This window comes from Monodon monoceros, unplaced genomic scaffold (genome assembly GCF_005190385.1).
Source record: "Monodon monoceros isolate NGI ecotype Baffin Bay Population unplaced genomic scaffold, NGI_Narwhal_1 Super_Scaffold_1, whole genome shotgun sequence".
NCBI lineage: Eukaryota > Metazoa > Chordata > Mammalia > Artiodactyla > Monodontidae > Monodon > Monodon monoceros.
In genome coordinates this window covers 39,440,024-39,457,307 of record NW_021703765.1, presented here as the reverse complement: position 1 = coordinate 39,457,307, position 17,284 = coordinate 39,440,024, and the positions used below count along the sequence as shown (strand labels likewise).

At 35.7% G+C, this 17,284-nt stretch overlaps 1 protein-coding gene across 12 annotated transcripts in view; it reads right to left on the bottom strand.

The window, feature by feature from the left end:
• NOL4 (nucleolar protein 4) overlaps positions 1–17,284 on the bottom strand; it is a 395,149-nt gene that overhangs the window by 81,870 nt on the left and 295,995 nt on the right. For 11 of the 12 annotated variants that reach the window (XM_029226147.1, XM_029226153.1, XM_029226084.1 and 8 more), the window contains one exon: positions 12,071–12,184. The exons of the other annotated variant lie outside the window; for it this stretch is intronic. In XM_029226147.1, coding sequence (XP_029081980.1) covers positions 12,071–12,184 — 114 coding nt within the window. The remainder of the gene's footprint in view (positions 1–12,070; positions 12,185–17,284) is intronic. 12 annotated transcript variants of the gene reach the window in all.

The window sequence follows — 17,284 nt, the reverse complement described above, 5'->3', positions numbered from 1 at the left end:
TTGGGCTTGAACATTTCCTATTGTGTTGGCAGGCATCTCATTAAAAGGCTCGTTCTTTCCTTAAAACTGAACTTTTTGCCATGCTACATCAAGCCACAAATAGATGTTTATTTAATGCTTACCCTTTTCCCAGTACATAACTAGGTATCTTTGGGGCTCAAAGTGATGCAGGCCAAAGCTGTTTTAATCCCACAGAGTGATAAAAATTTATAGAGTCAATATTCCAAAAGACACCTGGAGGCCATTACAATGTTACCTGGGAATATAATCAAGTCCTCAAATATGCTGTGCTGATAGTCATTGCTACACAGAGAAGGAGGAAAGGGACTTAGCTTTGTGGGCTGTGAGGTGACCCAAGGGGTGCTTCTTAAAGCAGGTGCGCTTTGAGATGGGCGTACAAATAAACACAGGAGTGGAACTGGAGCTGCCAGACTGCCTGTGCAAAGGCGTACTGCTGGAAGGAGGGTGTGCTTGGAGCATTAAAGATTCTGCTCCACATTCACATATCTCTAAATCCCCCAAATGTCCTTTCTATAGAAAGAAAATAGGAGCAACAATGAGGCACTGCATTTCCTCTTTGTGTAATTTTTAGTCATGAACAAGAGCAGTAATGATGTAGACCTCTCCGAGTTTTGGGAAACAAATTAAATGAGAAAATGTATGTGTATTCAAATTAAGGTGTAAGAGGACACACAAACATTAGTATAATTATGTATGATGTGTTTCCCATACATGTCCTGATTCATTTCTCCAATATAGCTGAGATGAATGGTGAAGAACTTGGCATTTAAACCTGAATCTGGGTATTTGAAACGATTTCAACAAATTTTGTTCTTAGAATATGAAAGATCAAATACATGGTAGTTCATTTAATGTAAAAAACTGCAGAAAGGATTCTGTATTTTTAGAATGACCTCAAATGAAGGATCTTAAATAAAGAATTAAAGAAGATACACGGATAGCTGAGCAGTTCCCTGGAAAGGAAATTTTGCTCACACTTATGGAGACATTTGAAGCTTGACAGCTTCATTGGACTTCTCAAACTTGCTTCACAGGCAATAATAAATGATAGAAAAATGCAATTGAATAAAATAATGTGGCCTTCTGAGTTCTGCATCTAAAATAGTATTCAAATTCTTGCATGCTATGAATGTATTATGGCCTTAAGATTTGAAATTTATGAAGCATTCTGATTTTAATTACTCAGAACATTACTCTGAAATCTAAAGGGAGCTAAATTCTTTGTATGTATTGGTCTGTTTTCCTTCTTTTTAAAGAGAAATTCTGTTTCTAGTGAACTATGAAAAAAATCACTGAAGAAAAGAAAGAAAGAGAGAGAGGGAGGGAGGGAGGAAGAAAGGAAGAAAGGAAGGAGGGAAGGAAGGAAGGACGAAGGGAAGGAGGGAAGGAAGGAAAGGAAATCTAAACTGAAATTGAAATTTTCCAGGCCTGTTTCTTTTATAAAATAAACCCATTGAACTAAGTGGTCTGTGAGGTTCTTGGAAGCTCTAATGTTTTTTGAGTCCAGTATGTCCTATAGTAAGCATGATAATTTAAAAATCTGAAAAAGAGGCTTTTTTGAAAAGTTATGTATGTATTAGCAATCCCCAAGTATAGCTACTCTGTATATACGCCCACATATGCAGTTCAAACATGCCACTGCTTCTGAGTTTCCAGACTCTATTTTCCAAACGCCCGAATTGAAGGCTATGATCTTTCTCTAAACTTCTCAGGTGCCCCCACCAGAAAGAAATCATGTAGCAAAAAAAAGAATGAATAGGAGAGATTGGCATATAGTAGAAAGCTTTACTTTAATTGCCATTTATTGATGGAAATTATAATGCCTATGAGATTCAGATAAACTTTCACTTACATCTACCTATTTTATAACTTAAGTTCACAGTTGCAAGTATGACCTCTTTTTGTACTTTTGCTCTTTGCCCTCTTTCAAGAACTCAGAACCCTGACTTCTGTTAAATCTCACTTATATTTTCATAGAGGATTTGGGAATAGGAGGCTAGTCTCAAACCTCAGAGATGAAAAAAAGTGAAGGTTACTACTGGGCTCTGGGAATTCCCTGAGGGTCCTTGAATATCAGACCCAGAATGCATTATTATGTTTCCTTAAATAACAGAACTAGCACCAAAACCAAGAAAAATAAGAACACAGAATGTTACCAGAGAAGTGATTTAATGAGAAGTTTGATCTTAATGTAGGAATCTCACTGGACTTTCATCTTAATTGTTTCATTGAAAAGGCTATTTTGATCTTGCTTGTGTTCAAGGCAAAACATTAAAGGGAGCTTAAAAATAAATGTGACTTGGTTTTTGACCTATGTAAGTATCACTTTGCTCTTGATGAATGAGTGCAGGTAAGAGCTCTTAGAAAACAGCTTTGTATAAACTCCTAAAACAGTGAGAGGTAGTTTTCCTTATATTCTTTTAACAGGGTGTAAATAAGGACAAATACAGACTGTCCAGTAGACATTGAGAAGGCATTGGATTGTTGAAGCAAGAAAGAAGTAACAGTGTTGACCAGGCAAAGAACACTGATAGCACGGGAAAAATGGGGCTTCTTCCTGAGGATGAGAGATAATATGAGAGATTGATCCATTTCAGCAAAGTTAATAGGTAAAGATCAATTTTGCTGCCAAGGCTGTCAGAAAGTCAGGCTCCCCTCACCATTATGAGAAAGAGGTAAATTACCAATAAAGTGAGTTGACCTGCCTCAGGGAGTTTTCTCTAGGACAGACTTTACAAGATCACTTATTCCATCACCTGCTCTGCGGTATCTGCGTCTGTAGCTAAAGCTGATGTCAGCACCACACAATTCTTAGTAAAGATTAATATTAATAACTAAATCCATCTTTAAAGGTTATGATCCAAAGAGTTATGGCATGAAATGAAGATGCATTGAGATTTTAGGAATATTTCCACTACAAATGAAAGTAAAATCATTTGTAAGGCTAACCCACAGCTATCTAGAAAACCTAGCTCTGCAGAAACCATGCTTTCCCAAAGTGCTGAGTAACTGAAGAACAACGTGTATTACTTGAGGCCACTGGGCTTGTGGTGTTTACCACCTGAGTCATGTTAAACATCATAAATCTCTTTAGGAAGCATAGCCCCATTTGTCAAGCTATCATATTATCTAATTTCATAATAAACTAGTGACTGTGGCTAAATTTCCCCAATACACATAAAATTATTGTTTCAGAGTAACTAGTGGGTTTAAAACTGGCTAGATTAAAAAGACAGGATGAGGAATGGACAGATCATGAGAAACAAATTATAAAAATTAATATATTTGGCATAAAACAAATAAGTCAGACTCTTCGTCTGCTAAGCCTAAAATAACTGGTTTTAAAAGAAATTAACAAAAATGCAGTCTTCATGGAGAACCCAGTAAACCATATGTTCCCTTGACTTTGGCACTAAAAAGTGTATTAACATATTATGATGAATTTCTCTCTCTGAATTCAAACCACCTACTCATATCCTGACGTTGATCCACTTGAAATTAATAACATCCTAAGCCAAAGATTCACCTAAAATTAAAGAAAGAATCATTTCTATACAAATGTGGGAGAATTCTCAATGAAGTGAGAAAACCAAATAGTAAAGCAAAATGAGTAACAGAAAGACAAAAAATAAAATCAGAAATTGAGGCTGTTCCCAGTTTCCCTCCCTTCAAAACCCCATAGATGTATCCAAAAGAAAGTTTCTTAGATTCAGATTCCCCATCCATAGAAAAGGGAAACCATTTGATCTACATGCTTCATAGTACTATTGAGAGACCAAGAGAATCATGCACTGTACATCACTACTCAGATATACATTGACATATCATTACATAAGGAAAATACATACACTAAGGAAAAATTTTATACAGAAGTAACCTTACTCTCAAATTAAGAAAAAAAAGTCACTTTTTGAGGAAAACCATAATGTCAGTTTTTTGAGAGATCATAAAAAGAGAAAAAGATGAAAAATATTTACAATAGAAAGAATAATAATCTATATATACAGTTATATAAGTTGAAACTATAGGAGAAAATTAAACTTTGATTCCTCATTAGCTGAGCTAACACTGCAGCATGGAAGAGTAGGTATTCCGAAATCACTCATTTGTAACTTCAAAATACCTTATAGCAGATTAATCTTCATAATTACTTTTTGGCATTAGCTCAGATTTAACTACTGTTACAATTAAATAGCAAATCTGAAATGTAGGTGGTAGAGAAAGGAATTCTTGCTGAATTGGGACCTCACCTTTGCCCCACTACATCTACGTTTTGTTGTCCCTAGGGTTCTGAAGCTTCCTAAAAATTGGAGATGTCACTCTCCTTCCCACTTATCTCTGGCATGTACTTAAAGTCCAAATAAATTAACAGAGCATATAAAATGCCCACAATCTAATTTAAACCCTCACGTCCAATCCCCTCTCCTTTTATTTCTTCTCAAGATTCTCAAGTTTCACTCACAGAGATGACTGTTTTTGATACTCAGGAAACTTTCATGTTTCAAAAGGCTCCATGTGTCTGGACTATCATCTGCTAGCTCTCATAATCTCCTTCATTTCTCATGGTCTGGCTCAAATAGTGCCTCCTCTGGGAAGCCCTCCTGGGTTTCCCAGGCAGAATTAGAAGAACTCTCCTCTGGCTTTCACAACAATCTGATCACACCCTTATAATTTCATTTACCATACTAATTTCACTTGTCTTTAACAGAATGTGAGTTTCTAGAGGAAAGATGTTATGTTTCATCCCTCTGCAAAGAAAGAATAAAAACACCCGCTCAGTAGCAAGTGATTTTAGGTAAATCTAGTATCTGGTAAATCCTCAGTAAAGGTTCTCAATCCTTGTTTTGTAGCCTCTGTACCAAGCAAAATATCTTCCATATAATGATTATTTGCTAAATAAACTACTTTAGGACTACTTAGAGCTAATTTTCTCCTATTAACCATATCCCTTGCTGATACAGATACATGAAATATTTAAGGAACTCCCTGGAGCAGTTCAAACACATTGGAAAAATAAGAATTTTAAACTTTTGCCATTAAAAAGTTATCTTGTAAGACCTCAAGTTGGAAATAATACATATTTGAAGTCCAGCCACATTATTAAGTTAATGCTGAAAGAATACAGATTTGTAAAGCAATTATCTTGCTCACAAAATACCAACAGAATACAGGTCAAATATTCTTCCCTACAGAGCAAATAAATATTCCAGTAAAACTTTGGGACGCGGACCTCTCACCGCTGTGGCCTCTCCCCTTGCGGAGCACAGGCTCCGGATGCGCAGGCTCAGCAGCCATGGCTCACGGGCCCAGCCGCCCCGCGGCATGTGGGATCTTCCCGGACCGGGGCACGAACCCGTGTTCCCTGCATCGGCAGGCGGACTCTCAACCACTGCGCCACCAGGGAAGCCCTCCATTAAAACTATTTAACTGTGTTTCTCAAATATTATATAATGTGCACAATGAACTAAAAATTTTAAATTAGAATAGTAAATATTTATTGTAGTTATCCATGTGATATTTTATGTATCTGTAAAACATTTTAATTTGATATATATATTTACTTTTCCTTAGTTTTTATGTTTATAAAGTTTCTATGTTTACAAAAATATAATGGAAATATATAATATTTCCCTATTTTTATTATTTAAAAATGTGATTATAACCATTCTGAGAGTCTGTTCTGGTATTATATAGGTATGATGGTTGGTTTGCAGTAGTGAGAATGTATTCACGTCTCTCTGGATTGCTTTACTAATTTGTCCACCCCTCGGTGCTCATGAATTTAAGGTCATGGTTCAATATCCACTCGTTAGCTATTTCCCAGATGGAAAAAACCTCTCTTCCTGTGGAATATGATTACTTACTAACACTGCCAGGCATTTTAGAGACCAAGTGAGTGAATAGATGGTTCAGTGTACACCTGTTCACACCCTTCCAATGGTGAGTGTGCAAACAGCATATTTATGAATGATTGAAACTGATGAAAACATGCATTTTTGAAGATTATTGAGCCTTGTCTTTTTCTGGCATTATATTTGTAGCAAACTGTTGGATGTTGTGGTGTCCCTATTGTAAATGTTAAACATGGTAATTTAATTGATGGTGACTTCCAAATTGGAAAAGGATGTAACTGTAATCTCAGGAGATATTGAAAATAGCTGAACGATGAATACAAAATGGAATTATACTTTAGAAATACAACTGGAATTAGTAATCATATGTGGCTTAGCTTTTTGACTGGGGGCAGAATTGCTATAGCCATTACACTTAATTGCTTCCTTCTTGCAAAGAAATAAAATTAAACCAAAGGGCCTGGTTAAGTTATTTTTATCTTATAGCATCCAATTTTTACTTTTAGGCTCTGGCGAATTTAAAAACAAAAAAGTAAACAGAAGGTAGAAAAAAGGATGGAGAATTCATTTGACATAATGGGTGCAAATCTATGGAAAACTGTGGGTTTCGAACCTCAAGGCCAGTCTCTTCAAAATGGGAGGAGCTGAGTTATGAATTCATTATCAAGGAATAGAACTGAGAATGTATTATTCTCATTACTGTATTCAAATCCTAGACTAGTTGTCCATAGCAGTGCTTCTCAGAAACAGCATTACCACTTCTAGGGGACATCTGGAAAATATATAGCAGGTGAAATAGGCATGAAGTGGGAGGACCAGCTTACGGAAAGCTCAGACATTCTCCAGGCAGTACCAATCAACTAAGAACTGTCCCTGTTCCCATGTGAATTTTAAAAAGTCATGCTGGATATTTTTGTAGGTGAAAGCCTGAATAGGGTTTCCTGAGCCTAAAGTTTAATTTCATTTTAGGTATAAAAACAAAGTTTTTGTGCATGTTTTAAAATATATATCGAACTGTCTCAGGAATACACTACCTTGTAAATCGAGGGACTGCTGTGCTGTTTTGTTTGGAACTGTACCACTAGTTTTTCACCGTTTGTAAAGTTCATGTCACTGAATTCTGTGAGCTGCCGCAATACACCAGTATCCGAGGACAGTTGTAGCTGCGGCTTCTTCATTGATTTGAGGGACATGCAGAAGTAGCTGATGACTTTATTGTATCTTCTAGTGATGTGGAATCCCCATATTTCCACACCAAAATACATGGTATTTGATTATATATTACTTTTAAAATAAATAATGTATTATTTATATTAAAATCAAGACATTATCCATACATATTTAAATTGTGAGCATAATTTATATTAACTATAAATTGCATTTCAGGATCTAAAAGTGGGGCATTTCGAGGTGTTTACTGTAAAAAAGACATGCTATGTTTGAAAGGTTTAGGAACCACTGGTTAAGAATCAAAGATTCTTAGAAGTTAAAAAAAGCTTTTAATAGGCATATGTTTATAAAACAAGCAGAAACGCTTATTTTTATAGGAATAAGTTAGAAATTAAGAGCATGGACCTTATATATATCAAGAGCTTAAAAAGCCTTGCTGGTTTTTGACCCAGGTCTCATAATTTATCCTAAAAATATAACTGGCAAGGTATCCTTTTCACAGGAAAATTATGGTAGGAAAAACAAAATCAACATTTAATAATTTAGAAAATACTACATGATGGAGTATTAAGGGGCTTCTAAAAATAATTGATAAACTTACATAGTGATACCATAAATATTCACAACATTAAGCTAAATGGAAGGATACAATGTGATACTGTTTTGCTTTTTAAAACAGGAAGTTTTGCATAGATAGAGTAGTAGAAAGAATTATATTATAAAACTGAATAGTGGAATTACTAGTCAATTATATTTCTTCTCTATACATTACTCTATTTCCTAAATTATCAAAAATAAGCCTGCATGTCTGAAAGTATTTTTTTAAATGTTACTATAAGCATGATTTTAAAAAGCACAAGGATTGGATCCAAGTGGGGATCCATCCTGAGCAGCTCTGCACTAAGAGCTCTGAGCCTCAATGTCTCCACTTCATGAAAAGCGATGACAGTTACATAAAATAGGCTTGCAACCTACCTCAAACAGTGTTTCATCCATACACGTTCCTGCTGTTCTGTTGTTATTAATATTATTACTAATGAAGAAAATAAGGCCTATTACAGTTAGATGACTTGTGAAGTATATTCTATTTCAATTGTTTAAAATTACATGTGTTACAGAGAAAATACAATATATTCAAGGAACTACTCTAGGTGGTACTTTGTTTCTCTTATATTTTTTCTCCTTTGGATGAGAGGGCCGTGCTGAAACACATGTTGGAACACTCAAAGATAGAGTTTTCTTTCTCCAAAATATTGTATATAAGAAAGACAAATGCTAGAAGTAGAATGAAAGCCGAGGATGACTGAGAGTAGGGGTATGGGAGTGTGGGCTGGAAGGCCACAGATATAGGTTTCAAACCCTATCTCAGTTACTATCACAATGTTTACATTTAAGCATAAAATCCTACTGAAAAATATTTCTTTCAATTATGCATTTGTGAAATTTTATAAACGTTACCAAAAGTACATGAAAATACAGAAGGAAACATGAAAGGAGAGCTGCCTGACTCAAAAACAGCTTGACCATGGTGTTTTCGGTAGTTTTCAAATACATCCATGACAAAATGAAATGCCTGTATTAAAACTGCCATCGGGCTTATGTGGCTATATTTTCAACCTTGATACCTACCATTATGTTTCTTTTAATAACATGCCCACTCATTAGCACCCTAACAGAACAAAGGAAAAATCAGGAAGAGGTACACGTAACAGTGAATTCACCAGTACTACAGAAAACAGAGTAGCAGGAACTGTGGGCTTACTAAATATTTTTTGGTCTCGGGCCGATGGTTTTCTGTTGGTTTACTAATAGCGATTTTCTTCTTTAACTCAGCGATGCATCAGTTTTCAGTATTTTTTCCCCTGCTTTCTCACCTTTTATTATGTCACAAGCAACTAACATGCCAGTTCCCCTATGGTGTTCTTTACAGTAGAGTCAAAGGTGTCATATCACAGCCTACCATTGATTTTCCATCTGTCCCAGTCACCGCAAAAACTGTCACCCAGCACACTCGTGCTGCATTGTTCTTCATGAGGGCTGAATCTGCCGAGGAAGCCCTTGACCATTGGTTTTACGTGATCCCTTCTATAAAACTAAAAGCTAATTTAACGGAAAGAACTTAAATAGAGAAAAGAAGCCAAAGGAACCCTCACATTAATCAGAAATTTCAACAAGCCTTGGAATAGAATATACGTCATTCCTCAAAAAGAGCAAGTACAAAGTGATGGGGGATAAATGACCAGCAAGTGGATGTTTCTAATCTTTCTCACTTTCTGCCTCTGTCTCTCTGGTGAGATGAACTGTAGCCAAAATCATTGAGATAGATTTGTTTTTAAGTAAATAGTAGTGAAATAATATCTAAATAACAAAGATAAAGACAATTTGAGCTATGTCATAGGAATATAAATGTGAAGTCTGACTCTGCCTATCTTTTTGAATTGCCAAAGTGAAAAAGGATTTCCTGGGTAACATAAAAATTCCAGATTTTCATGTTAAAAGAAAAGAAATGCTGGGACTTCCCTGGTGGTACAGTGGTTGAGAATCCTCCAATGCAGGGGACACGAGTTCGAGCCCTGGTCCTGGAAGATCCCACATGCCATGGAGCAACTCAGCCCATGCGCCACAACTAATGAGCCTGCACTCTAGAGCCCGCGAGCCACAACTACTGAAGCCCACAAGCCACAACTACGGAAGCCCGCATATCTAGAGCCCATGCTCCCCAATAACGAGAAGCCCATGCACCCCAACAAAGAGTAGCCCCTGTTCTCCGCAACTAGAGAAAGCCCACGAGCAGCAACAAAGACCCAAAGCAGCCAAAAATAAATAAATAAATAAATGTATTTTTTTAAAAAAGAAAAGAAATGCTGAGTATATTCTATAATTCATTGGGGATTGACCTCAGCCCTGAGTCATCTGATTCCTAATGAGACAGTAGGCTCCTGCCCTTGCCTACTTGCTTCAGGGCTGAGGCTGCCTCCTCTAGACCCTGGGGCAAGGTGGACATATGAAATAAAGTATTTAATACATCCATAGTACCTTTTATGTTCATAGCTTTATAAAGCCCAATTAATTTATCAAGTTTCATAAACTCTGAAGGACACATATAATTACAGCCCTACATATGGCTAACCAGGGGCAGCAAGTAGTCATGTGTGCAGCTGAACAGAATTTAGATTTTAACTGTCTCATTTCTGAACTTTCATGCACCAACAGAAAGGCAGGGACACAATGAAGAATCTTTGAGTCACTGGAAAATTCTAAGAATTGTGAGTTGGGTTAAGAAGGTGCCTAGAAAAGGATGATACCATTGCCAACACCAAAAAGAACTCTGGTTGTCTCTACTTAGGCAAAGAGTGTTTAGATCCAGTTAGGGGAGTTCCTGCTCCCACATCTCCATGCTTTGATGAAAGTGTAAAATCCACTTGGTAGAAGCCTTTGTGCTGCGTGCCAAGTGAAGTCTATATAATTCACAGTAAGAAGAAATAACTATACATTTGTATCCTCCATTTTACAGGTTAGGTCAACAGTGGTTAAGTGATTAGACCAAATATTGTGGACGACCAGCTTTGGGGAACTTGTAGAAGGAGACTGTAGGCAGTACATAACATGAATCAGTCATTTAATTTTCATGACAACTGCACATATGATTGAGTCTATGATTCAGGGATATTCTAGAGTGTAGATTGGACGAGGTATGTAGCGAACTGACAACCAGGAGATCCCTTTCAATCCCAGAATTCTACTACTCTGATTTCTAGAATAATGATATTTTCTCAAATGGACTTAGTCTGAATTCAAAACTCCTATATCTGAGATAGTACTATTAATGCTTCTTTATAGTCTTACTGATACCAATGCAATGACAGAAAAGCTAGAACATCAATTAAAATAACTTTTTCTAGGCTGAATTTTCTTGATGCTTACCACATGCCAGGCAAATTGCTAAGTACCTAACATAAATCTATCATTCAGGGTTCTCACACACCCCTATAAGATTAGTACTGTTATTGTTATTTTACATATGAGAAAACTAGGCACAGAGAATTGGAATAATTTCCTGAAGGTCACACAGTTAGTTAGGGTAGAGCTGAGAATCAAAATCAGTTGTATTTAACTCCAGAATATGCAGTCTTAATCACTATGCTAAATATGGTATTATATATTGGCCTGTAACTTATTTTAAGCAAGATAAATTTTAGAGATATAATAATGACAAAAGTCTCGGGCTTCCCTGGTGGCACAGTGGTTAAGAACCCTCCTGCCAATGCAGGGGACACGGGTTCGATCCCTGGTCCGGGAAGATCCCACATGCTGCAGAGCAACTAAGCCCGTGCCACAACTCTGAAGCCCGGGCGCCTAGAGCCCATGCTCCACAACAAGAGAAGCCACCGCAATGAGAAGTCCGCACACCGCAAGAGTACATCTATATCACATGGATATACAGCCTTAGAAAAGAGATGTAGAAAGATGATACTTAATGGTTATACAGTAAATGATTTGTTAACGTGAAGGTAAGCCCAGGACGTAGATGTTCCTTCTTTTATACTCCCATTTTACGGCTTTCTGGTCTTCAAGATTATGTTGTGTTTTCCCCATACCTAGCATAATCTATTGATATTTGGCAATGGACCAGAGGAAATTAAAGAGAGGTTCATTTTCATTCAAAAAGACCATAATCAGTTCACTATTATAAACGATCAGGTAAACTTACAAAACTACTGTAAATGATCATTTAGAGCCTCTTATTTAAATAAGTCATTAGCCTTCATACTGGATACTAAACAGAATTTTAACTCATTAATTTTACAATTGTCCATTTTTCATCACAGGAAATTTTTGTCATTGCATCTCTACTGATCTCATGGACACGCCTTTTTCAAGTTTAAATTCATATCACAAAGACAGAAAAACGATATCTCTGTGGACTTTAAATCCATTCCAGAGATTCTGCTCTTCTCCATAAATCAGATTAACTTAACCATATTTGCTATAGCTGGTGGTCACCAGACCCCAAGACTCCTCAGTACCTGTTGTCTATCCAGACGCATCCTCTTGGCGGCATTTCTACTCTCACTCTCACAGGCTGAAGCCAAGATACTCTCTGCAACTGCTGAAGTAAGGTGGGAAGGAATAGGTCGAGACTAAAAAAAAAGAGAGAAAAAAACATGAAAAAATTATTAACAGTATCATTAACAGTCCAATGCTATACTCAGATCTCATAGGATGTGCAGGAGTATCCATGTATTTCAACTCAACTGATTTCAATAGAAAGAGGAAATGGAAATTGCAAAGATGAATAATGAAAGCTAGTTAGAGGTTAAAGCTAGAGTTGCTACAGATCCATCATCCATTCCCACAGCTCCTTTGTCACAAGTGTTTAGTCTGGGCCATTAAGCTGGAGTTTGAACAGGCAGTGGTAAAATTGCTGACTGGGTTTTGCAAGTAAAACAAGTCCTTTAATTCTCTTATAACATATGACAATGCACAACAAAACAAAACAAAAACAAGTGACAGGGCCGAAACAGTTGGAAAAACTGACAGACACTCAGACCATGTCAAACAATCTTAATATGAAATATTATGACTATTTACAGTCTGAGTCATGACACAATTGATGTGATTAAAATTCTTATAAAAAACACCTTACTTTAGCTTAAAAACAAACTAAAACTTCAGTCCTAGAACAATTTTGCTATAACAAAAATTCAGTGTTCTAGATGTGAGATGTGCATGTGTGCCTACATGCTTTGTTTTATTTATAAAATATGTGTCAATATTATTAGTGTAAGAGGTACATGTTGGATATCCATCTTCTGTGTAGCCCATGTAGAAACTCATTAACCCCCTGACTAAGCTCCTAATTAACTACAAATTGTTTGTGATTCTCCATATCACTTGTGATAATCAGAAAAGTTTTCCATTTTTTCCCATAATTACATGAAAAATTATCTAACTGAAAGATGAAGTACTTAATGATACCAGACGGTTTTTTAAAAAAATTATGATAAGCAAATGATAGATAAGTAACGTAAAAATTAAACGAGATGAGATAGCAAAATATAAAATGACAAAATAAGCATCTTTTAGCAATCTAGCATATTATAATGGTATGCCATCTTAGGGTTTTCAAAGCCTGAGTCCAAAATATGTATGGCTGCCATACATATTTCTTAGAGGCCTCCCAACTATTAGAGATCTTTTAATTAATTTTTGTAAATGAATGTGAGCATGCCTTTATTGTACTTGATTCATTTTGCTAACTCTGGCATGTATGATGTGCATTAGCACACTGAACCATAGCATTTCTATCTCAAACAATATTCTAGAACAACTAAATTCAGACCACAGTGTTTTAATAGCTACTCTTCAGTAGAATTTGTTCAGTGCAGAAAGAGACCAAGCTTTGACTTTATTTGAACTAGGAAGCAATTTCTGCTGCTACCTCACCTGACTCCCCCATGTTTCCACCTCCAAAGTACCCTCTGTAGGCAAAAGGTAGGAAGGGTATAGGGTGCAGTCTCCACCTGCTAACCCTGTGAGATGATGGAAATGATAGGTAGACAACTTTGACAATAAAGCATTACAATATTTGGAATGTCGTTTTCGCAAAAGGAAGAAAAGAAAGAGGCCCCCTGAGGTAGCAGGAAGAATAGTTTTGAGAAGGAAATTACAAAGTCAGGACTGTGTGTTGGGAACAGAGAGGGTCAAATGAAGTAAACATTAAAAAATATTTAAACTGTCATAAAGGTGTATATATCATTTCAAAATGCATATTGCTTCATTTCATTCTGTACTTCATTGAATATGGATAAGGTAGTCTAGCTCAGAACTGAAACTATACTAAGCTACAAAAATCAGTGTTTCATTAAAAGATGGCCATAACATGGCTCAAAATTATACGCTAAACCCCAAGGGAATTGGCTACACGATGTTGTTCATCTCAACTGAATTATGTTTTGTGGCAACAGTGTTATAGGAAAAATGGGAATAAGAACATTCCATTATAAAAAAAATCATTTATTTCATTGTAGCTAGCATTGTTCAAATAGAAGTGAGAGTTCACACCTTTATAAACTACATCTTTAGACACTTCATTTAGTTCTAGGGATTGAATTAACAGAAGCTAACTAACATATCAGCAGTCTCTATTTTCCTGATCCAATCATTGACAGGCACATGAAATTCAGAGACCTGTTTCTGTTCTTCATTCCTTTTATTTTTTTCTCTTTACCTGGTACCTCTATTCAAAATTAGGAATATGTAAGGCTATGGAGCTTCATTAAGCTGACTAAATTGTAGTAATAAACACATACATTCCTTAAACACCTAATAGTTTGTTGAACAGAGAGAATACAAGGTAAAATACCTCTTTAATTAAAATGATTTGGTAGCATTTCCTTTCAAATTCTTTTTTAATATTTAAAAACAAAGTGGGAAATGACTTTTACTAGAACAGTATAAGTTACTGTGTGTAATAATTTATATACTTTCCTTTTTGGAGAAAATGACACAGTTGGGTTTTTCCCAAATATATTTAATTGGTCTTCTCAGAAAATAATTTCCCAGCTGAGTGGAACTAGATATCTTTTAAGGTCACTGGATAACCTCATTATTTCAAGATTTTGGGAAAAAAGTCAACTTCAAGATAAAGCAATCATGTACCCTTTCCTATTAAGTGAAAAAAATCAGTAGAAGCAAAGATATGTGATTAAACATAGCCAGAAGTTAAACAATATAATTTTGAAAATAGAGTTGTTCTGAGTTTACTGTAGAATCATAATTCGATAACTGTAAATGGTCATATAAATCATTCAGTACAGTTTTTTCCTTAAAGTTTGAAGAAACTTTTTTGCCTAAGGACGAATTGAGCTAGAAATAGAAGCCAGGTTTCATGTCTCCCAATTCTCAACTCTTCCACTCTCCTAAATTCTGTTGTATACTTAGTACTTTTACAAAATTTATTATTAATAACATAAAATATTTTAGGAAAAATCCTTATATATAAAATGTTGGCTCAACCAAAAATAAGCAGACCAAAGTTATTCCTTTACATGTCTGTATTACAATTATACCTGACTCAAGCTCATTGGAGAGAAGGGCAGAATGAATGAAAATCTATATTACAGTTTAATAGGTACATATGTGTTTTTCAAGGAATTTACAATATCCTAAATACATGATAAAATACGTACCTCCAAGGAGAAAACCAGTACTATTCATTCTAAATTAATCTTAAGATAAATATTAATAATACCTAACTCATATTGAGTGCTTAGATGTGGAAGCATTAATACAAAAATCTGTGATTCATTATCTAATTTCTTCCAAACAACCCTTGAGAAAAAGTACTTATATCATCCATTTTAAAGAAACCCAAATTAAAGCCCTATAGAACCTGCAATTATGATGTGGAAACACCTGAATTCATCTTTAAGTCTGATGATAAACTGGGACTAATAATCCCTAGTAAAGTTTATTGTCATTTTACAACGAAGGCCTCAGTGAGTTTAAAGAAAGCTGGAGCTCTTAAACACTACACATTCCTCCAGAGGAGTCCATGTACAGCTAACTCCATTATGCATTGAAATGAGGAATATATTAGGGTCTTCCTAAAATTCTTCTCTTAAAGTCATCAAAATCCTCCTAAAACAGCTTCCTATTAATTCTTTAAAACTCTTCTTCATTAATGGCATGATAAAATGGAACTTATCTAACTTCCATCACATGTTCTAAACTGATGCAATCTAAGTTCACAAGATTTTCACGTTGGAGCAACCAGAAGTGCCAAGAAATTACTGTACATGACACATAATAAAGCTTAGTTTCATGCCCAGAACGAGAATCAGGAGCCAGGCAGAGAAGTTCTTTCTCTCCTGTGAGGCAATCCCGGTAAAAATCCCCTTGGTTCTAATATTGATGAGCCAGTAATAAATGCCGATGCTCGTCAATACACACAGAGCTCAATTATGCTATGCCCGGTTATATGATACTAAATATGAAAGTCTTTTGCTTATTTTTCCTCCATGGTGTGGCTATTATCTATTTCACAACTCAAAAGTACCTTAGACCAAGAGAGTGAGAAGGAAATTCATCAGTTTTGCTCCTTATAAAAGCAGTGTTATCATAGAGAAATTTAAAACTATTATTTATGAGTTCTCAGAACGATATTCACCGGGGCTCCCCTTTCCTTCGTGACATTTACTAGTGGAAAGCCTATTCTAAAATCATCTCTTTAGTGTTTTCCTGTCAGGGTGTTAAGGGCTGTAGTCATGGGTTCCACCAGGGATAAATGCTGAAGATTCCTTGTTACAGCAGTAAGAGTGGCCATAAAACACAAAAGCTTCCACTGTAATAACCTGAAATAATATTTCACCAAAATGCAAAGAGTTCAATAGATAATTTATGGAAAACAACACTGCTCCTTCCAGTTGAATATAGCTCAGTAAATCTACTATTTAGTATATATCTTAGATATTTAAAAGTAATTATTCAAAGATGTATACAATCACATATTCTACATGATCTATACCTAGATTGAGATTTGTTACCTATTTCTTTCCTGGATATGAGATAATGCTAACTAGCCTTCACTAATTATCTCTTCATAATTAACTGTCATACTCAACTGGGACAAGTTGATCTTTCCCCAGCACTGTTCTTATTGTAATAATTATCTATGCCCAAATCAATAGTGGTTGTTTCATTAAACAGATGGCTAAACAGTCACATGGGGTTTTGGAGTTTAAAAAGTCACATTTTAATTGGGGACTTAAGATACCATTGCTGTTGGCACAGTGTAAATGTGTCTTTCCTTATATAGGCATGTAAAACCTACTGCCACACTAACAAACTATTCCATTTTTTGGTCTTAAAACTAAACAGTGTTAGAGTCCTCTGAACTTCTGCTGTACGCTTAGGATGCTGTACGTTTTTGTTTTTTTTTTTGCAATTATAAAAAGTAAAAAGAAATCAAGAATATAAGCTCTGTTCACGGGTTACTGTGGCGATGCGAAATCAAGAATATAAGCTCTGTTCATGGGTTACTGTGGCGATGCTCTCGACTCCAGTGTTCAAGCACAGCTTAATCAAGTATTAGACAAGCCAGATTGGGAGCAACAGTGACATCAACCTGAGCTTTTAAGTAGAATGAGCTCTTTTAAAATAATTAAAGCAAATAATTTGGTAGTCAGAATTTAGGTAGACTTTTAAATTAAGATGATTTCTGCTAAACTTATTACTTT